This window comes from Anomalospiza imberbis, chromosome 5 (assembly GCF_031753505.1).
Source record: "Anomalospiza imberbis isolate Cuckoo-Finch-1a 21T00152 chromosome 5, ASM3175350v1, whole genome shotgun sequence".
Taxonomy (NCBI): domain Eukaryota; kingdom Metazoa; phylum Chordata; class Aves; order Passeriformes; family Viduidae; genus Anomalospiza; species Anomalospiza imberbis.
Window position 1 is genome coordinate 53,160,803 of NC_089685.1, and position 24,226 is coordinate 53,185,028.

Genomic DNA, 24,226 nt, shown 5'->3' on the forward strand with positions numbered 1-24,226 from the left:
TGGCTCAGGTGTGGGGTGGTTATAAATGGTCCAGGGCAGGAGAGAGGCTGTCTGTGGGGTATCTGGTGACTCCTTGGGGCACCCTCTGCTTTTGCAGCTGTATGTAGCATGGAATTTTTATCCCCCCTCTGGTTGACAAATTTAATGTAGAAGAGTGTGAGTGGAGGCTCTGTGTGTTATTCTTTGTATGTCTTTCCTTGTGTGATGAGAGTAAGGGATGGAGGAGTTCTTTGGGAAGCTTATTGGCAAAGGCAGTGGCTTCTGAGTTGTATGTGACTTATGCCATTAAGACAAAAATCAAAAATCTGTTTTTACATGAGCAGTAGCTGAATGGCTTTGTACCTGGTAATTCTGGGGTGCTCTTCATTAATCAATGTTGTCTAATTCCACTGATGAACGACCAAGGTTTCTGTGTATGTGGGATTGCAGAGTGTGGTCAGCAGAACTGATGCCCTTGATGAAGCAAGGAAGAAGATAGTTTATCTGTAAATAATGCTATCTTTCTGTCCCTCAAGCAAAACAGGCCAGTATCAGCTCTACCTGTTGTTTCATGTGCTAACATGGATGACTGGGACAACAACAACGAATTCATTCAGCGACTGGACTTTTCCAGCTGTGGTGAAGAGAGTGAAGAAAGAAGTGTAAATGAGGAGGATTCCCTGAGCTTAAGCCCCCCAAGAAGCTCAGAGTTCCAGAAATGGCAAGAGAGCAGTCCTCTGCCAGCAACCCCTCAGAGAAAGCTTAGTGAGATTTTCCTGAGCAGAACAAAAGCTTGGATGAGTCCCACCCTGAAGTCTTCCCCATCTGTGAGCAGGAGCTGGAGTAAACCTGAGACACCACTGCACATCACCTGGAAAAAGCTGCAGCTTTGTGACACCCCACACACTCCTAAGGTAATGGCAGGTCTGTAGCACCTCTGTAAGAGAAAAATGCATCTCCCTTCAAGCTTGTTTGGGGGGAGCTTGGAGGTAGGCAGCTGCACTTGCTGCTCTGTTCAGCACACTTTTGGATGCTAATGGGTTTTGTTTTGAAAATTGCAATTGGTGTTGTGGCTGAGATGTGTACCTTGCCTGGCAAGACTGATCAGCTCCAACCATCTTGTTGTCTGGTGCCACAGTGTTTCTTTTTGTGTGGAACAGCTGCTCAGTGAATCTGAGGAAAGGAGGGCTTTGTTCTCAGGGTAGCAAATCCCCTATGGAAGGGGCAGTAAACCAATGTATGCTTGTGGAGGGAAGTTAGCCTCTCTTCTCCTGTGTCACTGGCCTAAAATACAACTTAGCTACTGAGCCAGTTTCTTGGGAGAAGGATCCCAGCCCCTGTTTTATGAGTAACTTCTTGGAGAGAGTATAATTCAACTGCCTTCTGTCTCAAGTAAGCACAGGTGGAGACATGGCACCAGCTTCTCTGTTCCTAGATAATTTCTGGTGTGTGCATGGCTCCAAGCAGTCCAGACCTGCAGTGGAGCGTAGCTGTTGGTCTTCTCCGAGTGTTCCTGCTCTACTGATAGATTGTTTGCTCCTTTGCTTAAGTGGTACACAGAAGATCAATGCTTTAATGCTTCTGAACTAGGATTTGACTTCTGTCCTCCTCCAAAAACCTGATTATGTGGTGAGAAGCATGATCCTCTGGCCTTATATGATTGACTGTGTGGCAATATTTATTGAGGAATGGCCTGCCACTCTCTAGGGGAAAGCAGTCTAAAGGGCATCACTCCAAAAATTTCCTGCAGTGACCCTTTAGAAGGAATCTCCCTAAATCTCACCATAGGTGAGAAGTTGTCCTTGCTTTGGATGAAGTTAATTTTGTCCTAGTAACTGGTACTGCACTGTGATTTGGGGCTTAAGGACAGTGTTGCTAAAACATGGCTGGTGCTGAGTAGTGTTTACCCAGAGTCAAGGACTTTTCAGTTTCCCATGTTCTGCCAGTGAGCAGAAGCACCAGCAGCTGTGTGGCTTCATAGCCAGGACAGCTGCCAGGAACAAACCAGAGGAAAGTTCACTCCATAGGATGTCATGCTCAACATATAAACAGAAGGAAATTAGCCAGGAGGGGCTGATTAGGGCCCAGGGATGGGCTAGGCATCAGTCAGCAGGTGGTGAGCAATTGTGAATCACTTGTCTGTCTTGGGTTTTATTTCTCTTTTCATAGCAATAATAATTATATTTTATTTTAATTATTAAATTGTTCTTTTCTCAACCTACAGGCTTTACCTGTTTTTCCCTATTTCTGCTCCCCATCCCACTGAGTAAGGCATTGTAGTTGTGAGCAAAGGGTTCACAAGCAGAGGGCTTAGTTGCTGGCTGGGGTTAAACCACAAGAGAGGTGTATAAAAATCTTTTCCAGCCCAGATGGGCTGCAGGTAGTGAAAGCTGCTTTCAGGGTGTGCATTGTGTAGATAACATGTTGGCTGGATGATTCAAAACATGCTGCTTGTAGTTTGTCATGTTGTAGCCCATAAGCAGCAGTTGCATGAAATCAACAATTTCTTTTCCTTTCTCTCCTGGGATAAATGTCTTGTTTTTCAAGCATGCTGCAAAAGATGGGCTCCAAAGGGCCTAAATCTACTTTTAGATTAGGGAGCACTGACCTTAGAGCATTTGAAAGTGGTATAAAGGATGAGAGAGCAGAGCCCTGTCTAAAACTGCAGACAGAGCACCAGATGTGAGTGGAGATGTGGCTCCAGGATCATAATAGTGAAACCACTGAAAAAAGTCAAAACCAAACGTATTTTTTAAAAGCTGATGGTTACTGAGGGAGTAACTACTCAAATCAGAGTGAGTAGATTTGTCTTCAGCTCAAAACTGGTGTCTGTGCTTTCCATGGCCCAAGTTTCTGGACTAGTGAGTGAAACACAGTGTCCTGTCTTCTGTGGCAAGGTGACCTATAGAAGATCCAGAGGTTCTTTCTGAACTTAAGTTTATGAAACTCTGGTTCTTATTCATGAGGAGAAATGAGTTCATTTTGCTTTGCTAGTAGCCATATAAAAATATTTCTAGCAATTTCCCCTATTCTAATGCTGCTTAGTGCTGGGAAATCTGGCTGGTGTTCTAGCTCATCTTCTGACAAACCTGTCCTGACTGAACTGATGCAATTGTCCATGCCTGGCAGAACTCGGCCTTCCATGTTAATGCAACATATGATGCAATTTCTACCTCTCTGTAGGAGGGAAAGGGGAGCAGCTGGCTCCTCTTGAGGACTGTGATTGCCAAAATGGCACTGCAGGCCTCAGCCCAGTGAGCAGGGAATAGACTATGAAAGGGCTTAACAAAGAATGGAATGCTTTGTGGAAAATGAAAACTGTGGGGACTAAACTAGGGACACAGGGATTTAATGATTCAGCTATGCCAAGGAAGGGAGCTGAGTTCTCCTTGATTTACAGGAGAACAAGAATTTTATTCTGAAATAGCAACAAAAAAGTCGTGATTTATTTGCCACTAATTTTTTCTTCTCTCAATACAGAGCTTGTTATCGAAGACAGCTATTCCTTCATCTGCAACAAAGGTCCCAGCCAAAGGCCTCCGACATCTGAGACTCACTCCTCGTACTGACTCTGATGACTCTTCCCAAGCTTCTCTTGTCAACATCAATCCCTTTACACCAGAGTCCTATCGACAAATGCTCTTTCATCCTAATGGCAAACGGAAGGCTGGAGGAGAGCTGTAAGTGAGCTACTCTTAAGCAGCAGACTGAAATCAGACTGTTGGAAGGAGATAAGGAATGGAGATGTTCAGTATCTGGACTTATTTGCTAACAATGAGTCATCTCCTTCTGTAGTATTCATTGGTGTACAGTAAATGTTAGCAGATATATAAAGGTAACAGAAATGGAATAAAAATCAATCGTTGCCTCTGCTCAGAAAGGTGAGCGGGGGATCGACAGCTCTCTTTAGTGCTATGGCTGCAGCTTCACCAGTAACAAGGAGGCCAGGAGAATGATGCCTCTGGACAATGCCACCCTGTCCTGTGGGCAGTACTAAAATTGCTTTGTGGAGGCCTCCTAAATGGAAACAAAGAATTCCTAACATGGGACTGCAGTCTTTAAGACCTCAACTAAAAACTTTCTTATCAACTCTATAAAATACATTATTAGGCTGTAAAGGAAGGTTTGGCAGTTCATTTGAAAGATGTTTTCATTTCAAACCCAGTTGGATTGCTGCACTGAAATGATACACCAGATTTTCCTAATCTTCTGTTCTAGGAATGATCCTCATCCAGGAAGCCAAATTAAACAGGAGCAACCTACAAAGGTGAGTGTCTGTATGTTTCCCTCCCACAGAGTCAATAAGATGTTTGTAAAAGCTTGGTGTTTGATGGAATGTGTTCTGTTATTGAGTATAAACCATGGCCCCGTGCCAGAGGATGAATACCTAGGACAGAAAAGGTCTAAGCTGAATGTTTTGTTAACATTTGTTTGATATGACCAACTCGGAAAAGGTGGAATTGTTCTCTGTAACTGCAATAGCCGGGCTTATGGAAGGATAACGCTACCCTCTAGCCGAGGAGACTGGGATTGCAGGCAAATGGTCTCCATGGAAAAACTACACCTGCAGAGCAAATCTGCTTCCAGGCAACATCCAGGGCTGCCACAATTATTGTTTTACCTAGAAGAAAGCCTCAAGTAACTTGTGAATTACTGAACTATTATTCTGCTTGAGTGCTAGTGAGACTGAGTATGTAATATAGGTGTAAAATGGTGAACTAGGAGGTATTTTTACTGCCAAGCTTCTTTAAATAGTGTAAAATAGAGCTGCCTTATGAAATGCAACCTATTGGGAAGGGCTGCTGTTTCATGTGAGCCACATTTTCCTGGCTGTGAGGACCAACTCCTACCTTCTCCTCTGTACCATAAACTACAGCAATCACAGCAGTGGTTTGTGAAAACCACTGTGCAACATGAGCTGCTGTCCCTGTAAGGGATGGAGAAAAATCACTTAGTCCACTCCTGTTGTTCCCTTCATGCTCCACTGCTTATCTTTACTTATTTTCCCTGCCAGTAGGCATCACTCTCCCAGCAGTACCAGCAGTTCCTAGATCCCTAGTGGCCATTATTGTAACAATAATTATGTTCCAACAGTTCTGCCAGCTTTCAACCCTTTGTGGAAAAGTGTCTCTGGGTGAGATATCAGTGGGAATACAAACAAATACACTGAGACCAGCTAATGTGCATTAGCCAACAGCTGGTGCTTCAAACGTGCAGAGCCAGAGCTGATACAGAATGGCCTTGGCTGCAGGCAACCTCAGCTGCCAGGGTAAACACACACAGCTGGGGTCACATGAAGCCAACACACCAAGCTCCTCTCCTGAGCTGCAAACAGGCAATACATCTAAGGTCTTCTCAAGTCCTGTCTTTAGGCCAGTACTTTGTGGCTTGCTGTTCATCCCTGAGTGACTCTGTCAGCTGGGGGTCTTTGAACTGGTCTGGGTTGTTAGGAGAAGGGATGTGATGGCAGTAACCCAAGGAGGCTTAGGCATATACAGCCAGCTAGACTAAATTTCTCCTTAATTACAATTTCTACCTCTATGGCTAACAAGTCCTGATTATATAAAACCAACCAAACAGCCTTGCAACTTAGCCAAACCAGAGAAGGGGGCCTTAAAGTGGTCAGAAAAAACACAAGTGAAAGGTAATTTTAAGAACTGAAATTGCTGTTTCAAGAACTGGCCACATACCTGCACATATACCTGGATGAACACCCAGAATGGGAGAGGGAACAATGTAGGTACTCGGTGACAGCAAGTGTTACACACCTCTAGAGCAATGACAGCTATTAAGTCTTTCAACTCCTATTTGTCTTTGCTGTTTTTGTGACTTTGCAGAGATATACTCTAAAAGCCAGCAATATGGTTTCCCGCTACAAGAAGGAGTTCCTGGAGCTAGAAAAAATTGGTGTGGGGGAATTTGGCTCTGTCTACAAGTGCATCAAACGCCTTGATGGATGTGTTTATGCCATCAAACGCTCCAAAAGGCCTCTGGCAGGATCCTCAGATGAGTGAGTGTGCTTGCTGGAAACTGCAGTTGAAATGATGGGCATGTTCTTGAGAGGTGTGATGGGAAGGAGGGAGCATGGATCTAAAAGTATCTGATGGATGGCATGAGCAAAAATTGGCTACTGCTGCACTTCCAAGTAACAGCTGGGAGCGTGGGGGAAGATGTAACTATACAACACTGGATATAAATGTCTAGGGAAAGAAGCAGTCACATGCACTGGAAAGTGAGAGGATGGAATACCTGAACACCTTGAGTCCATCCAGACAGTTTCTTTACAATAACTGTCAGGAAGCTTATTTGACAGACATACTGCTGTCCCTGCCTTGCTGTATGGCCAGCACTACTCCTATCTGTATTGACCAGCTTGTGGTGTCCTGTATGCTAAAGCAAAGTCTTTGAAGCTGCTGCCTTTGCCTCTTTAACAAAAAACTTGCTCAGCAATTATTTTCTTTAACAGCTGCTCAGAGCATTTGAGCAAGGGCAGGTTTTTCCCTAACATCTGTGGGAGCCAGTTTTTCTGTCAAAACCTGAGAGAAAGGGGGAACAGAGGGGCTCGGGACTTTCAGGCTGCAAAGCAAGGCTCCTTTCCTGTGCTAAGCAGCCTCTGGCAGCCTGTCACCTCAGCTTTTTCCATGTGTGCTTCCCTAGGCAGCTGGCACTGCGAGAGGTTTATGCTCACGCTGTCCTGGGCCACCACCCCCACGTCGTGCGCTACTACTCGGCCTGGGCAGAGGACGATCACATGATTATCCAGAATGAACACTGCAATGGTAAGAGCTGGACAGTGTTCAAGGCTGCGATCCCAGCATGGGCAAAATTACCTTCTTTTGTACTTAAATGTGGGTGTTTTGGCTTACAAGAAAGCAAACTGCCCTGGGGCTGCATTTCTGTGGAGAATCCAGTAAGGGCACATAATATTTAGATGAAGCTCATAGTGGTGCTAATGTTTTAGAAGCAGTGAATACCCTCGTATTTCTGGGATTTGAAAACTGTTTCTCTGTTTTGGCTGGCCTGGAAAAGCATTCCAATTCTGGTGCTTAGGGTTGTGCTGGGACTGTCCAGATGGCACCTGATAGGAGTGACTCAAGAGCTGCTGATTTAAGGGCCATGTATCTTGGCAAAACCTCCTCTTAATGGAGGTGGGTAGTGACTGGTTGGGATGAAGGCATCTTGCATCCTGACTGGGAGAAAGGGGTTTACAGCTGCAGAGGAATGGAGCAAGTGATGAGGCAAAGTATAAATGGGGTGCTGCAGGCAGGGTGGTAAACTCCTACTGGAGTTTGCCCTTGGTAATACCACGGCTTGAGAGAAATTAGAAAATATACCTTTAGCTACTAGAGTTGCTGAAGGCAAATATGTAATGTTCATCTTTTGCCTGCACCTGTAGTCTTGGGGCTCAATGAAGAGTGGTGACAGCTGTTTGGAGTACTGCTTCCAAACCTGGTGGAGGCAACCACAAAATGTGGTGCTCTTTGCTGCAGCATCGATGTATTGCTTGTTTTCTGGTGACTGAACATCTGAGGCTAAAAGAGAGGTGGTGAAAAATAAGCTGATGGAGACAGAGGCTATGATGTCTTCTAGGTCTGAAATATCCAAAGTCTCGATGCAGACCCACAAAACTGTGTTGAATGTTAATGCTTTTCAGTTAAAAATCTGCTAGTGGGAACTCAATTTCCTTGTTCCACCGTTCTTATACCTGTTTTCTGCATCTAAGCACAGCAGAAGCCAATTTTTCTGTTGTTCACTAGCAGCAGCACCAGCATCATTAACAGGTCAGCTCTCTTGGCAGGATATAGAGCTGTAGGCTGGAGGTAGAACTGCAGTTGGTTTTCCTTGTTGAGCATCAGGCTGGGCATTCCAGGGCAGTGGGAAGGCTGAAGCCAAATGGTGATGTCCAAGTTTGCTCACTAGAGCACACAGAGCTGCTGTGGTTGGGGTTGGTCTCTAGTAAGCCTCCAAGTGTTCTGGGCAGCTAAGTTGTTTCAAACATGCTGTTCCATAAAACCTCTCTCAGGTCTCAGACTGACTGTGTTCCCCTAGGTGGGAGTCTCCAAGATGTGCTGCTGGAAAATGCAAAGCTTGGGCAGTATTTCCCAGAAGGAGAGCTGAAGGAAATATTACTGCAAGTCTCCATGGGACTAAAATACATCCACAACTCTGGCCTTGTGCACCTGGATATCAAACCTAGTAAGTATAGTGCCCTCCTCCTTTGTGGAGGGTTTTCCTAGTGAACCCTCAGGGGTAGGACCTGTAATAAATCCTTCTGAGTGGACTGACTGTAGTGCTTCAAAGAAAAGAGGACATTGCCCTTGTCTTGTGTATGGTGTTTTTTTATTTTTATTTTGATTTCTGCCACTACTGCTGCTCTAAAATTGAGCCTTCTCTGATAGTTGGCAGCATTTTACTCCTGTCTCATGACCTCTGTAATCCTAGCTCATGGGAATCACCTTGATACTGAAGGAGCAAGTAGGGCTGCCAGGGAAGATGGGGACTTCCTCATTTACTGCTGTCTTGTTGCACAACACTTGGCTTTTTTGTGTTTACCCACCTTGATGGGATTGAGTTCCTGCAAAAATAGTAACAAGGTTTCCTCTCTGCAGCTCAGGACTGTCACCTCCAGGGCAATGCTTCCCCTCTGTCATATAATTAATATTCTTCGAGGGGCACTCCTTTTTCCTGCTGAAATTATGCTTCTCCCTTAGAGGGCAGAGGGAGGGGAAAGCTGATTTCACTAGGATATTTTATGCACAAGATACAACTGTCTTATGCCAGCTGTGTGGCTGAATGTGAGCTGGGCAGAAAGCTGACTACAGGGTGGGAAGCATGTGCATCATTTCTCTGGCTGCAAAGCTCAACTACTTGGACAGGTGGGATTTTGACAAAGTTGTTAGGCTGCTGCAGCCTGACTACTGGTATCATCCTTTTGCTAAACTTCTCTGTCTTGCAGGTAATATCTTCATCTGTCACAAGCTGGCAGTTTCAGGCCCTGCTGGGCAGGAGGAGAGTGACAGTGAAGATGAATTCTCTCCTGGTGTGGTGTATAAGATTGGTAGGTTTGAGCCTACTTTACAGATGGCCTAAGATTAGGGCTGTCCATTACTGCCGGAGGCTGCTGTGCTCTATGGATGAAGAGACTTGCACACAAAACTGATAGGGTAGTCATGAATGCTCCAATTACCAGAATTAATTCCTCTAAGAAGACAAGTCACAGAAAATTCATGTGCTTGTTTACAAGTGCAGATTCCTGAGTTAGTTGCTCTCTTGCTCAGTATTTCCTTGTTGGTGCCTATAGAATGCAGGCTTTCATTGGAGAATGACTTCAGTTTACTTCATTACATTTCAGTTGCTTGTTCTGTGTCTCAGGTGACCTTGGACATGTGACATCAATAACAAACCCTCAGGTGGAGGAAGGAGACAGACGCTTTTTGGCCAATGAGGTTTTGCAAGAGGTAAAACTGCTAGAGCAGGGCAGCGGGGAGAACAGGGTGGGAGAGCAAGTGGGGAGAGATCGACTGTAGAGCAGTCATTAGTCTAACTTGTTCCTCACCTTATCTCCTCTTTCTTCTGTCTGGTCTGGCTGTGAAATCTGTGAAATTAGCACTTTATCATGAACAATAGTGGTGTGGGTCTTAACATGTAAATGCTTACTTAATATGTAACTACTTCCTAAGTAGCTATCATGGGATCATTGCAACTATTCCCCTTGAGGGATCAGTGAGACAAAACCTTTATCAGTTTTAAGACATTTGATTTGCATATCCAGCTGAGATGAAACTACTGGGTGTGATTATTGAGGAATATATTTACCCAGACAGATGCCTTGTAAAACAAACACTGAACAAATAGTGGAGAGAGGTGGGAGGCACAACACACCTCTTAAACTGACTGCAGTTTTGTAACTCTGGCCAACAAATGGAAAGGGAATCAGAATTGAAGAATCAGCTTGGATGTGTTATTCAGGTATTTAAGGGACAGTATCTGTGCTGCAAGTGAATTTAGGAACTGTTGGGCCAATGTATCAGATGCACTCTTCAGTTTGAGCTGGGCATGGCTAGCTTACTGCCCTGCAATGGAGGCTGGAGGTACACAGGTGTTAGGCCATCCTCTGGAGTTACTGCAGTGATCCCAACGTGGCCTGCAAGCTCCTCATGGCTGGCTGAGAGCCAACGTGCTGTTGGCTAGTGGTACTGCCTGCTGCCAATGTTTTCATCCTCAAGAGGAGAAAACAGCTCACTGGGGTGGTGAAGGCAGTGCCGTTTGCACACACTTGCTTGGCTGTTTCTTTTTGAGCTCATACCCCAACTCACCTTTGCTTAGTGTAGCAAGATGTTCCTTTCTAACACCTTTCCCTTCTCTCTGCAGCAATACTGCTACTTGCCCAAGGCAGATATCTTTGCCCTGGCACTCACAGTAGCTCTGGCAGCTGGGACAGCACCGCTGCCTCACAACGGGGCCCTGTGGCACCACATCCGCAAAGGCAACCTCCCGCCCATCCCCCAGAAGCTTCCCCACCGTTTCCTTGAGCTCCTTAAGGTGAGGAAGGAGTCTTGACAGGATGGTGGCTTTTGCAGCTGGCATGTGACAGGAATGCTAAGCTCTGAACTCCTTTGCCTTCTAGCTCATGATCCATCCTGACCCAGTGCAAAGACCTTCTGCCACGGCTCTCACCAAACACCCTGTTCTTCGTCCTTCGTGTGGAAAAGCTGTGCAGCTCCAGGAGCAGCTAAATATGGAGAAATGCAAGACTGCCATGCTGGAAAGGTAGGGCTGGCTTGGGCATGGAGGGGAGAAGGTGTGGGCAGGACCATGCTGGTCACAAGTTTTGAATGAAGGGTGGTAGTGCTGGGAGAATGCATGTGCAGAAATCCCCAGCCAGTTCCTGTGCCTGGAGGTGGGGGGATGATGGGGATGTAAAACAGGGACTGGCAGTGCCCAGGCAGCAGCTGTGCTTCAGCTCTGGCTGAACAGCTGGCTAAGTTACAACAGCAAACTCATGGACTTCCTGCAGCCACTGGTGATACAAAATGCTGATACAACCTGCAGCCCGTGGGCAGATGAGGAATTGATAATGCACTGAGATGGTGCTAAGCATAGAAGGAAGAGAACTATCAGGTGGTGGCAGATATCTTTTTTTCCCCTTGTTGCCTCTCACTGCTGTTGGCAGTAGTGCTTGGGTTGCTGGGATCTAAGAACTGCCCACAGCCTCTCTAAGTGCCGTATTCAGCTGAGGAGCAGGTTTTCTGTGTAGACAGAAGAGTGAATGCTCTAGAAGAACAGCAAGTACCAGAAAGGGAAGAAAGGCAATGGAAAAGAAGTATCTGCCTTTGTTTAGGTATTATATATGTATGAGATGACATTGATCTAAGTTTCAGCATTCACAACTGTCTGAAACAATGGGAGAAAAACTGGGCCAGGTGTTCCCCATACTGGTGCCAGTGTGTTGCTGACCCAATACATAGTTTTCTTCTGGTAAATCTTCAGAGCTCCTACCATTTTAAACAGAAACTCTAGAGACAGCAACAGTAATCTTCTTGTTACCCTCTGGGCTGAGAGGTTGCCCCCTTCCAGCAGTGCTGGAGTATTACAGTAGCCCTCTTGTGCAAGACTGTTCATTGTTTGCTGCTGTAGCTGATGGCGATTCATGCATGACGTGGTTTTCTTCCTTTCCTCTTCCTTCCGTCTCCCCCCTGCAGGGAACTTAAAGCAGCTCGCCTTGCCCAGACCCTCATGAAGGACCAAGCCTTAGGAAGTGCCAAGTTACAAGAGTCTGAAACCTCTTCTAAGCAGAAGAGCAAGCGTCTGGTGGGAGGGAAGAGCTGTCGCTCGTTTAGCTTTACTCTGGGTTTCTGAATTTCTGTGTTGTCCAAAGACTGCTGAATGGCCCTATGAAAGCAGAGGGTCTGCACAGACCAATGCCCCTTATTCTCTCCCTGTCATTGTAATTTTTTTTTGTTGTTCCCCTGTTAGTTATGATGAGATGTTGGCTGAGAAAAGAATGGCTTTCAAGTGTTGGATAATGGGATTTAAGGTTGTTCTCAGCCTTTTACCTGTTTTTCTTGTGTAATTGGCCTTGCTATAGACTCAGTGTAACTCTGCCATGACAAAAGAATGACATTTTCTCTCTCACTTCCCTCTTTCTTGGGTTAGGCCTTGTTATTGGTGATTTTGTGGTCTTAACACTTGGGCTGACTGTATCTTTAGAGGGATGATAATGCCTGTACAGGCAGACAGCATCTACAGCTGGCCCCTTCTAGGAGCAAGTAGGTATGGCAGCCAGTTTTAGCTACGCATCAGGAGCCAGGCTGGTTACACAGCTGTCCTGGGGGGCTCGGGATGCAGCTGGAGTGGTGTTTCACTGATGGGGGGACACAGAGTAATACGAAATACTTCGAGTTAAGGAGTGGGAGTTGAAGAAAAACATTCTTTCACATTTCAGCAACAAAATTTTGTAACTGGGTGTGCTCTAACAGACTAGTTAGTCCCTGATGCCCGACTCGTTTTCTGTCAGTCGGGGAGGACTCCTTGTTGATGTGGGGGAGAGAACTGCAGTGTGTTGGTGCTGGCTCTGTCTGTACCCATTTCCCCTCCAGTATCTCGCACGTGGTGCAGCTGCCTGCCTGTGAACTGCAACCTTTCAGCAAAGATGAGGGCAATTAGAAAGGGCTTTTCCAGCTTTTTGGAGTTGCCCATGTTAACGGTGGTACGTATTTCGTATTTGAGATCTCATGCACCCTTCCCCCTCTCCCCGCTAAATGTAACTTCGGGAGTCCTTGTCGCTTGCTTGTGTTGTTGGACAGAGCACTGCCCTGTTATGAGAGAGCGCTTGCTCACTCGCTTATTTCCAGGTTTTACTGGTTGGTTTTATGATGTTGCACATGCTGGCTTTTAACTGTTAGATCCTCTCGTTTCGTGCGAATAAAGGTTTTATCATTTTTTAAACCGACGATGGAGTGCCGGAGTGCTGTTGGTTATTCTTCCCCTCGCGGGCTGGGGGCAGGCGCGTTTCCGCCCGGCCCCTTCCTCTTCCGGCCGGCCGCGGGCGCAGCGCGGCGGCGGCGGAGGCGCGGAGGCCGCGGGGTCGGGGGGCCGGGCCGGGGCTCCGTGGGGCGCCGCTTCAGCCCTGCTTTTCCCTCCGCAGGCTCGGCGGCAGCATGTGGCGGCGACCGGCGTGGCAGGTAGGGCCGCGCGGGGCTGCGGCCGCGGCGGCGCGCTCGGGCTGCGGCCGCGGCGGAGCGCGGGCCCGGGTGCCCTCGGGGCGGCGGGGGGAGCAGCAGCTCCAGCCCCTGTGCCCCGCCGGGAGGCTGGAGCGGCTCTGCGGCCGCGGAACTGCGCGCGGCGCTGCCCCGGGAAGGGGCGGGGCGGACGGAGCCGAGCGCCCCGGAGCCCTCGCCCGGCCGTGCCCGCTGGGCCGGGGCCTCGGCGCTGGGTCTGCTCTTCGGGAGAAAGAGTGTGAGCTCTGGAACCCCCTGTTCTAGGAAATGAGCTTTTTTTTTTCAGTTCCTGCACATGGACCTCTAGCAAAAGCGTTTCTGTCTGGGCTTCCCCCCCTCCCCCCGCTCCTTTCTTCTAGGATGGAGTATTTGCTGGAATAATGGCAGTTCCTGTACAGCTTTCTCACTTGTAGTACTAAGAATTTTGTGTCCTAGACTTGCCTTGGGAACAAGGGTGTCAGTGCATCCATTGCTCATTCCAGTGGATGGATGTACTTTTTGGGGACACCTGGTTAATCTCTGAAACGAAGCAGAACCATCAGACCTGTTTGTTTCCAAAGACTAAAGCTCAAACAACTGAACCCCCACTCTTCTACGAGCCTCCTCCCCTCTTATTTACATATTGCAGAAGAACAGTAGTTACTGCATGTCCCAAAAATAACTGCTGGAGGTATACCTTTGGGCCACACTTCTTTCTAGGCAACTCTTTAACCTTGATTTAACCAGGTGCTCTTTAAGTAATCTTACTAGCTTCATTTGGCTGAACAGATTTCTTTCCTCAGGTCCCCCATTAGTTACCTGGAAAAGAACATACTTGCAGAACCTCTGCAAGTGTTCGGAAAATGAAGTGTAAAGGCTTGTGAATGCTGTTCATAGTTTGTGTCGTGGAAACTCACATTTCTCTGTTCCTTCAGGTGCTACGCCAGTTTGTAAGACATGACTCTGATACGGTTAACTCATTGGTACTTGAAAGATGTAAGTACCTCCTGAGATGCAATTTAGTGGTAACTCATTGTGTTTATCTCAGTTTTGGAACATCTGAAATAGGGCAGGAGAGAAGCAGGTGGGAATGGTAGCTCCTCTGTGTAGCACCTAAGAATGTATTGTTTCAAGCACACATAGTCTTGAGTGGCTCCTGCCTGGTCTCTGTCAGGTGAAGCAGCACTGCAGGGGGAAAAGAAGAAAGCCCTGACAAGGACTGTCACTCTCTAGGGCAGGTAATTGTGCTTTATCTGTGGCAGTGGTTTGGGTCTGCTGTTGGCATGGTTTCTAACACCTGCCTTCAGGTGCCTTGTGTGCTTGTTTCTCAGACTTCTGGGTCCCTGGGGCACTTGTGTGTGTGCTGCTGCCCCAGCAGGATTTACTCCAGGTGTACTTCAGCCTTCACTATTCACTTGACATGCTTATTGTGCACAGGGAATACTTCCCTTACCTCTTCCAGTTCTCCTTGAACATGGAGAAGGGATAGACTGTGTCTGCCTAGGCCTGGTAATGGTGCAAAAACTGACTCTCTCATTCAGAGGATGGAGTATCGTAATGCAACTTTGTTTCAAAGGTACTGCTGTGCATTGTGTTTTAGCATTATGAAGCAAATAAAAGTCAAGATAAGTGCAGATTAGTCTCAAGTGATACATGGATGTGAAAGAGATGGAGGAGAAAGAATAAAGAACCTTTGGCTTTTAAAATCAGTTAGTTCACAGTGATAATGACAGGACAGACACCGTCTGCTGGGGCCTGAAAAAGCCAAATGTCACAAGAGCTTAAAAAGTGCTCAGGAGGTGCAGAAAGGTGTGATCCTGGCCCTTTAGAAAAGCTGCTGACTGATGGCTTGCCATGCTTAGAGGCATCATAATTCACCTGTGTGTTTGGTCTCTCTTGTTTCAGCCATGAATCGTGTTCAGCTGCTTGGTCGGGTGGGACAGGACCCTATCATGAGGCAAGTGGAAGGAAAAAATCCTGTTACCATATTTTCCCTTGCAACCAATGAGATGTGGCGGACAGGAGATAGTGAAGTGGGCCAGGGAGGTGAGTCTGCACGAGCAACGTGTCCCATGTCACGGCTGCATGGCCAGCAGCAGCACACTTGCGAACCTCTGGGGTGCAGGAAGGTTCCTTTGAGGTCAGCAGAGATGCTGGTGCGTTTGTGTGTCTCTTACTGATCCCCAGCAGCAAATACTGAAGAGAGATCTGCTGTTGACCTTCCTCAGGAGGAGAGGAGAGTGTTGAGTGGGCAGTTTGTCACTGGTGGGGTTTGTCAGAGGCATGGCAGGTTTAGAACTCTTGTATTTCAGGATGAGAAAAATAAAGAAAAGATAATTTTCTCGTTGATTCTGTCAATTCATGAAACTGTCATCAGTTTGCATCTGCAGAGATCTCATTCTCTAGATTCTATTCAGTGTAGAGTGTCTGAGGGGGAAAAAAATTAATAGCATGAGTACTGCCTTACAGAAAAAGCAATGTCTTCGTTTGAACTGTGCTTCTGCACAAGAATTTGTTTGGACACGGATGGGTGGAACATTTAGTTCCAGAGTTAAGTGGGAGATCACTTATAATTTGAAACTAATTTCTGAGTCTTGTATGACAAAGGAGATTTGGCATCCAGCGCTGTTACTTCTGTGTACCTTAGGTGATGTCAGTCAGAAGACGACATGGCACAGGATCTCTGTCTTCAGACCGGGCCTCAGGGATGTCACCTATCAGTATGTGAGGAAGGGGTAAGTGAAGAACAAATGTGGCTGAGGATTTAATGCCTTAATAATGGATTACTGTAATAATGATGGTGGCCAGGAACTGTAGTAAGTTACAGGTGCCATAAAACAAGTTAGCAGAGCAGCTACAAACAAATACAAAAGCCTATGTACTTTGAATCAGATTCTGAATTCAGCCTTTCATTAGGAAGTGTAGTGATAAGACAAAGAGTCATGGGCTCCAAGTGAAAGAGGGGAAATACAGGTTGGATATATGGATGTAAACCTTACGTCAAGGTAGTGAGGCCCTGGCACAGGTTGCCCAGAGAAGCTGTGGATGCCCCATCCCTGGAAGTGTTCGAAGTCAGGCTGCATGGGGCTTTGAGCAGCCTGATCTAGTGGGTGGTATTCCTGCCCATGGCCAGGGGTTTGGAATGTATGGTCTTAAGGATCCCATTTTAATCCAAACCATTCTATTATTACAGAGTGGAAAACAGCAGCACAGTTCTCTGACCAAAATCAAATTCTTGGTTTTTTTCAGCTCTCGAATCTTCGTTGAAGGGAAGATAGATTATGGTGAATATACAGATAAAAACAATGTGAGGCGACAGGCCACAACAATTATAGCAGGTAAGGAGCAAAGCACCAAGGTGCCCCTTGCCCTTTTAAAATGAAAAGAGGGTGGAGGACCTCTGAAATGAAGCTTGGTTAGTCTTCATCCTCAGTATCCACACTCAGGGATTTTGAGAGAATGGCTAGTGTGTACCAGAAGATTTCCTCTGGCACTCCTTGTGAACACACAGAAAATGAGAGTATCCAGTTGCAAACTGTTGGTGTCATTTGCTTACTCTACAGAATGGTTAAGGATTAGACTTGTGCCTTGGGTTGACACAACAAAGAAAACTAGAAAAATAAACTTTTTCCTTGAGCCTTTAAATAGCCTGAGCATCCTGCAGCATCTTTATTGTAGATAGAGCTGCTCCTGTGTTGCTTTTGAGTGAGGGATAAATTAATTGGGTAGTAGAGCAAACATACCTGTTACACAACTATGTCTAAAAAAACTAGGACAGAGGAGAAGGAGGAAAAAAAGGAAGAAGAACAGTCATATTCCTGGATGTTTCTGCAGCCTCTTTAAAAGCTAGCAGTGCTATAAGGAAGAAGAAAGTATCTTTTTAAATTAATATTCTCTTAATGGTTTCTTGTTCAAGAGACCCAGTCTCAAGACGCTTCAGAAATTCCTTAGTCTTGATGAAGTAGGAGCTTCCCATAGTCCTGCAGGCTGATGACCTGGTATATAGTGTAGTATATAGTGCAGAGTGAACATGACAAAAGAAAGGGAAATAAGCTGTAACTGATGGAGATTGTAGTCAAATAATTAAACCATTATTTTAAAATGTTTATAGTGTCTTTCATTGTTCATCAGCTTTATCACACTTGTTTCATAGTACATATGGCCACCTTGAATTGTCTGCTTTCAGGGGAGATAGAGAAGGAACCTTGTATTGGACACTGTTTTGTTTTATTAACTATTATTCTGTTCCAAAATCCACATCTTAGCAACTTCTTTTAACACAAATACCTGGGCTTCATGGTGTGAAGGCTTTTGCAACAAGGCAAAACAATGCTCAAGATTAATTTTTTAAATTTCTTTTCAGATAATGTGATTTTTCTGAGTGATGGCTCGGTGAGAGAAAAGGTGTGATGTCCTTAGTGCTTGGATCCAGGCCATTTCATTCCTTTGGTTTTTTCAGTGCTTCATAATTCTGTAGTCACATATATTGCTGTAGTTTCTTTAAGAAATAAATAAAATGTTTGTTACCTAGAGAGTACTTCTGTGTGTTTTGTTCTCCCATGTGCTTTCTCTCTGTTATCATCTTTTGGATTACTTTTTTTTTTTCTTCTTAAAAGAAGTACCCCAGGTAGCTGTATCAGTTCTTGAGTGAAGAATATATACATGGAGAGTCACTCTTTGCATCTTCAGCCATTTTCAATCCTTCTGGCCTTGTCTGCCTTAATCTCTCTCCTGTCTTGTGGGGCCTGCCAGCCTGATCCCCTCTCACTTTTGACATCCCTCCTCTGTTCTATAGGTGTCATTCCCTGTTTTTCCTTCTCTAAGCCTGTTGGACAGTGAGTTTAAAGCAGAACCATTGGCTATGACTAGCGCTCAGCTGGAGATTTCTGTCACAGACCCAGAGAAGGCCACCTGTGTATTTGCATCTGCCCCTCTGCTGATCCTAGGTATTGTCTTTCTCCAAACTCTGTTTAAGTCTTGTTTGTGGTGTTAGGTGTAGGATGTCATCGGCCTTCCCACCCCGTCCCTCGTTAGGGTGCTGTGCCCATGGTTTGCCATTAGGAGGAGCTGGAGGAGCGACTGCTTTGGCTTTGCCTTCGGGGAGTCGCCTGGAAAACTTGAAAAACATTCCGGGTCCGGGATTCTTAGTGTGGGAGTGGCTCTTGTTTCACTGCGTTTTGTTGTCAGAGTGAGAATGATTGATGGTATTCTTGGTAAGAAGTTGCTTAACTAAAAGGTGTTTAATTCTACTACATGAAAAAGTGAAAGTGAAATTCCCACTGTAATATGAAATGATGTGAACAGGGAAAGAAAAATATTAGAAGCGACAATTTCTGCCTTCAGAGCTGGTGGGATTTTGTATCTCATCTCTCTCTGATCCCAGTGCAGAACCCATTAATAGTGTGCAGCTCTTCCCCCTACTAAACTCTGGGGGGTTTTTTATGCCCTGTGCACATTGTACTTACAAAAACTTCAATTCTTTCAATTCAGCATCTATTTCTGATTGATGTTAAAGCTCTAACAAGTATCCAAGCCCCTGTCACTGGCATACTGGGGTGTCAGATGCATTGCAAAGGCTTAGCTACTTCAGTGAGTTGTTACCCACAGGAGAATGTCTTCTTAAACAGAAAGTCCTGACTTTAATTCCTTTAACTTCTTGTTTAATCTGAGCCTGTTGTACTGCTGTGAGAATTGTGATGTTGCTCTTGCACAGTAGTGATCCAAGTAGTTTGCGTTTGGTCCACACAAATTTTTCCTGTTTGACAAAAGCTGGGGTTTGTCTGGAGCTTTCTTCTGGAGGCCTTGAGCAAAAGTGCTGAGCTTCTGTTCATTCAATGGTCACCTTGTTTGCACTCTGCCGTGGTGGTGGAGCTCATGGCAGTGTCTGTTTTGGAGTCTGGGAGCTGCCTTTCTCCTCCAGACTCAGAGCAGAAGTGGCAGCAAGGATTCCCTTCACCACCACAATGGAGTGGCCAGAACTCTGCAGCTGCTGAATGGCTCCTGCTAATCTCTGCCCCTGGCTCAAACTGGAGACAGCAGAGCTAGCACAAGGTATTAGGATTAGGTGCCAGCAAAGAAAAATATTTACTCAAGAACTTTGGGTTTTCTTGCCCTTCCAGTTCTATTTAAAGTAGCTAGTGCACTTTTAAAGATTGACCTGCTACAAAGACAACACACACTGACTTTGAGCACACACTGGAAGCAGTGTGCTGAATGTTCAGCACAGCTTAGCAGTAGGGTAGCCCTTCCCAAATGATTCTGCATTGCCCTAGTTGCAGCAAAAATAACCAGTGGCAAAGACTTGCTGTGTGTTCATGCTATGTGTGCTCTGCTACGCTGGGGCAAAGTTAATCTGTAACTAAGTCATTTCACTTGTGAGAAAATCCTGTGTGAAATCAGCATTCCTCTAGCATCTGGTTGGTTTCAGGGTTTTTTTTTATGGATAGGTATTTGTTCTGTGAGGAAATGGAATGGGAATGGTATCACCCGAGTGAAATACAGTGATTCCTTGTTTATAACTAGGCAATTAGTGTTTTCCCACAGTGTCCCCCTGGAAAATGGCATTGTGCTTTTTCTTGTCTGTGTTAGCATCTTGTGTAAACCTGATGAGGCAAACCCTGGCTGCTTGCATCAACCAGGATATTTAGAAGTGTTTGACCTGAAGCAGGAATTTATTTTATGTATTTATGGAGATAATTACAGAAGATAAATATGGATTACTTCTTTTTAAAATGTCAGCCTGTTCACCAAGTATTTGGAGCGTTTCTGAACAGCTCTGAGGCAGGGCTATTCTGGTCTGAAAGGCAGCTCCATGGCACTCAGTTATTCCTGTCAGCCTGCTGTAAGGTGTAGGAAACACTCTTCTTCTCTGCTTGTTTTTGTGGCTGGTTTGAGGAAGACACCACGACATTGTGCCTGTGTCGCACAGCAAAGAATGCTTTCAGCTTTAATTCTTATTGCTCTGCAGTAATTGCTCTGTCCACAGAAATTAGGAGGCATGAAGAAGTAGGAGAAGATGCTTCTGCCAAAGAAATCAAGTCCCACTTCACCAAAATAGCCCTCTTGTTGTCCTCTGTGTTCTGTGGGGTTGGGGGCACTGTGCCTGTGTTCCCAAACACAGGTCACACTTCAGTTCAAGACCAGCAGTGCCTGTGGGGGCCTGGTGAAAGCCCTTGCAGAGGGGCAGGAAATGTAAAGGCAGGAAGGCTGAACTGGGGCTTAGAGAAGCCCCTGGGTACAACAGCAAAGAAGATTCTGGTAAAGGGAGCCTGTATTTCTGTCAGTGTACCAATTATGTGGGTTTAGTAACAGGCTGTCTTCAGGGTTGGCTATTCCACTTTTTTCATGAGTCAGAAAAGGAATGAAATGCCAGGATTGTGGGAAGAAAACTTTACTATTCTCAAGTTCACCTTCTATTTTTGACTCTGAAATTTCCATGGTGGAAGCCTTTTTGCCAAGTAGTTGAGCGTGTCTGAATGTACAAACTAAGACTTGGTGTCTGTTTGTCTTGGCAGTGGCGAGCTTCTCAGCACAGCAGTGTGATTTAAACCTCATTTACACAAGAAATTCGCTTTGTTAGTGCAAGTAAAGTCTTTGCACAACACACAAAGAAATAACTTTCACAGCGTTTCTCTTGAGACATCCTCTTGTGGTGAACGTGTGTCAGTGTGCGTGAGACTTTTCTTCTGCTCATTGCTTAGTCCCATGTAAAAAATACAGCTAATTACCATACCTGGCCATTTCACAAAAATCTCCAGTAGCTACTGTGATTAGAAATTGACTGTTAGTTCATTCTTTATATTCTTAGACCTGAATTTTGTGTCCCGCACTCTCTAAGAGGTGCTGAATTTGTTGAAGATATCTCTGGCTGTGGCAGTTGTCTGTTGCTTTCAAGGGGTAAGATTTTTACTGGTAGCTGGTCAGAAACTTGGCAATTTTCATCCTGTGGGCTCTGTTGCTGTTTGTTCTTTTCTTGCTGGTTGGTTTCTCAAACTGATTTGAACAGAGTGGCTGTAGAAAATGGATGGTTATCTTGATCCTGGTTGTCATAAGTCAGAAAAATGTCACCTGTAAATATTTAATGAACCTTTGTGCCGCTGACCTGATCGAGAACTGAGTAATGATGTGGTTGAAGGAGTTTTGGCTTCTGTAACCCGGATCTGCAAGGAGAAATAGAGCACCTTTCCTTTGCTGGGCTTTGTATTGTTGCTTGCTTTGTTCTTTGATATTTTAAGTAAGTGGTGCTTTTTTGGAGCTCTGCCTTAGCAGCCTCCTCCGTCTTAGCTGGTTTGGTTTCCTCTTTAGGTTTTCTATGTGTGTTTTCTGCATGGGCTCCTTGTAGAAAGAGAGCAGAATTCTCAGTAAACAAAAGCTGAGCTCTTCTCTTCCCGGTATGTGCAGACAGTAACTCCCCACCCTTTTATGTTCTCTTAGATTTTTGGTCAATTTTTGGTGCTGCAGGGTGAGTTCAAACCCACTTCAGAAGAATGGGGTGAGGAAAGGGTCTTAGACAAAAGAAATCAAAAATGCTCTCAGAATTACATGAGTTGGAACTTAATAATACTATTATTGCTGTTCAAAGAGAAAAGTAATGAAGCATGGAGAAATAGCCTTGATTTTCAGCAGGCTGGTAACTATTGAAGTCCACCATTCAATTCCTCCAGGGAGTATGGGATAAAGTTAGGATAGCTGTGTCTGTATCATGTTCTTGTAGGTTTTAAGGTGCTTTCCCCAGTGCCTGATTTCTGGTGTAGTGTCAGTCTGTGGGCAGCAACATGTGACACATTAGACTGCTGTCCCATGTGTTGTATCAGCACACTGAATAATTAATATTCTCTGGAAAAGATTCGTTTTCTCCACTTCTGTCTCTTGTTTCTTGGTGCCTTGTATGTGCTGCCAACCTCTAGCAGAACCTTGCTATTTCAGATTTCCTTTCCCAAGAAGAGCTGGTGCTGCAGCACAAACACATCAGTGTGGTCTCTGTGCCGTTGGCTGCTACCATGCAAAGCAAATTGGTCACATTTCCTTACAAAGTCTTGGGTAATTGTTTCAGAGATGTTGCAGCTCAAAACTTACATGTAGCCTTGAACACTAATTTTAATAATGTGTCAGTAACTGGGCAGGATGCCCAGTTTCCAGTATCATGTTTTATATTTATATTATAGCCCCAGAAATGGCTAGTTTTGTGTGTCAAAATATTTCAGTGGCCAAAGAAGTCTTCCAGCATACTTATGAATTCTCAGCAGCTCTGTGTCTCACAGCAGCAATTGTGCCTCAGTACCAATGATAAAGAGAGAGCTCCTGGGGAAGTGCAGAGGGGAGAGGGACACGGCTTTATTTGGTGCAGGAAGAGTGGAAACCACTGGGGAAAGCAGCGTGCTGTTTACCCAGGGTGCCTCAGTTTGTATGGGTGCTTTACCCAAGGGGCAAGGGCAGAAGTGTGTGCCCGTGCAACTTCTTCCTTAAATAAATATTTCTGCCTGAGAAATGTGTTAGGGTGAGAAAATTCAGCCCAGTATTCTTGGTCAAACACCAGTCCTTGGGAGCCCCTTGTTCTCATCATGCTCAGCAAAGGAAGCGGCACTCAGCCAGTCAGGACCGCCGCCTTCTAAGGTGGCCTTCATTTTGTTGGCTTACAAGGCAAACACGGGTCTCCCTTTAGATTTCTCATATGGGCAAAACACTAATTTAGTGCCCCAGCCCCAAGAAATTATCTAGTCACTGCAGTGATTTTAGAAGGTGCTAATCTCAGTCAGCAGGGTGATGAAGAGCCTTTTGTTAAAGGGATTAGCACAAGGCCACAAAAGCTTTGAGAGGAAGAACACATCCAATGGAAACATGGAGGCTCCTGGATCAGGAACTGACCTTTACAAATTTCACAATCTGCATCTCTGGACTGGCACAACGGAATTGCTTTGATAACAGTGCCTGGCAGTACAAACAAGAAGTTTGTACTTCTGGTTGGGCTTGCCAAAGTGGAAGGTAGCAATTCAGGTACTGGTAATTTTGTTTTAGCTGTTTTCTTTGCTGCTGAAGGTAAATATCAGGCTGACTTCTTTCACAATAATTAACTTAAAATAACTACTTTTTGCAGGAGATCTTTGGTAGTGTAGCTTCTGTTACACTTTTTTTTTCCTAATCAAACTCCAGCGGTTTAATAAACCTTAAAGGAAAAAACATGCTGAAATCACCACAATTCTTCCTATTTTTGTTGCTGTTGTGCCTATTAAATGCTGGGAAATCCTTCTGGCTATGTTTTCCTCAGAGGGCTAGTCTGGGCTCTCCTGAGCGAGGACTGGATGACTTGTGCTGCACAGGGGCTGGCTCTGTGGGTGGATGGAAGTGGCTGCCACAAGAGGTGATGTCTAGGGGAGCTGGAACACGCCAGGAAGTCAGTCCAGTTCTGGCAGCCGCACAAGGCAGCGGGGCACTGCCCATTAGTGTTGAGCTGACCCCGCAGCACCCGGCCGTGCCCGAGCTGCTGCAAGCACTGGGCAGTGCCCGGCTTTTTCAGTCCTAAGTATTTGGCAGCTTGTCGCTTTTAAAGAACAATGGAATGTCAGTGTCGCCCCGGCTTGGCAGGGACACAAGTCTTAAAATACCGTCATTTCCCTTTGCCTGGGATTATTTTTACTGCCGGTTGATGAGCGCTCTGGGACCGAGCTGAGGCAGGCACCAGCGCCCTCCGTGCGGCTGCCCAGAGCTGTGAAGTTCTGGTTTTCAGGAGGTGCGTTCTGACCTGTCTTCGCCGAACGGGAGCCCTGGGCCGCGCTGTCCCGGTCCCCCTGTCCCGGCCGCGGAGCCGGGGCCGCCGCGGGTCCCTGCCTGAGGGCGGGGCGGGGCGGGGCGGCGCGCGCCGGCCGCAGTCTTGTCGCTGCCCCATTGGCCGGCGCGCCCGCCGCTCCGCCGCGCCATTGGCCGCGCGCGCCACGCCCACCTCCGCGGCCGCGGCCTCTCGGGGCCCGCGCGCCCATTGGCCGGCGCCCGGCGGTGCTCGCCCCCGATTGGCGGGCGCGGCGGCGGGGGCGGGGCGGGGGCGCGGCGCGCGG

At 46.1% G+C, this 24,226-nt stretch overlaps 1 protein-coding gene across 3 annotated transcripts; it reads left to right on the forward strand.

The window, feature by feature from the left end:
• On the forward strand, positions 1-17,708 carry WEE2 (WEE2 oocyte meiosis inhibiting kinase). 3 transcript variants are annotated; one of them, XM_068190835.1, is made up of 17 exons: positions 1-99; positions 524-893; positions 3,460-3,659; positions 4,198-4,246; positions 5,817-5,989; positions 6,637-6,758; positions 8,029-8,175; positions 8,936-9,037; positions 9,352-9,437; positions 10,351-10,521; positions 10,607-10,749; positions 13,127-13,163; positions 14,114-14,174; positions 15,084-15,224; positions 15,826-15,913; positions 16,428-16,516; positions 17,542-17,708. In XM_068190835.1, the coding sequence occupies exons 1-17, from the start codon at positions 26-28 to the stop codon at positions 17,586-17,588; spliced, it is 2,100 nt and encodes a 699-aa protein (XP_068046936.1). In that variant the 5' UTR covers positions 1-25; the 3' UTR covers positions 17,589-17,708. The 3 variants fall into 3 exon arrangements, with proteins under 3 accessions (XP_068046936.1, XP_068046938.1, XP_068046939.1); XM_068190837.1 differs by lacking the exons at positions 15,826-15,913; positions 16,428-16,516; positions 17,542-17,708 and adding an exon at positions 15,278-15,393 and having other exon boundaries at positions 15,084-15,245; XM_068190838.1 differs by lacking the exons at positions 13,127-13,163; positions 14,114-14,174; positions 15,084-15,224; ... (1 more) ...; positions 16,428-16,516; positions 17,542-17,708 and adding an exon at positions 11,682-12,927.
• Positions 17,709-24,226: the final 6,518 nt, after the last annotated feature.

What these genes read in the sequence shown, in the direction of transcription:
- WEE2 (XM_068190835.1), top strand. Translation starts at nt 26, where the DNA reads ATGGTCCAGGGCAGGAGAGAGGCTGTCTGTGGGGTATCTGGTGACTCC. An exon ending in GCACCTGGATATCAAACCTA is followed by an intron (nt 8,176 to 8,935) that starts GTAAGTATAGTG and finishes TCTGTCTTGCAG; the next exon opens with GTAATATCTTCATCTGTCAC. An exon ending in GGCCACAACAATTATAGCAG is followed by an intron (nt 16,517 to 17,541) that starts GTAAGGAGCAAA and finishes ATTTCTTTTCAG; the next exon opens with ATAATGTGATTTTTCTGAGT.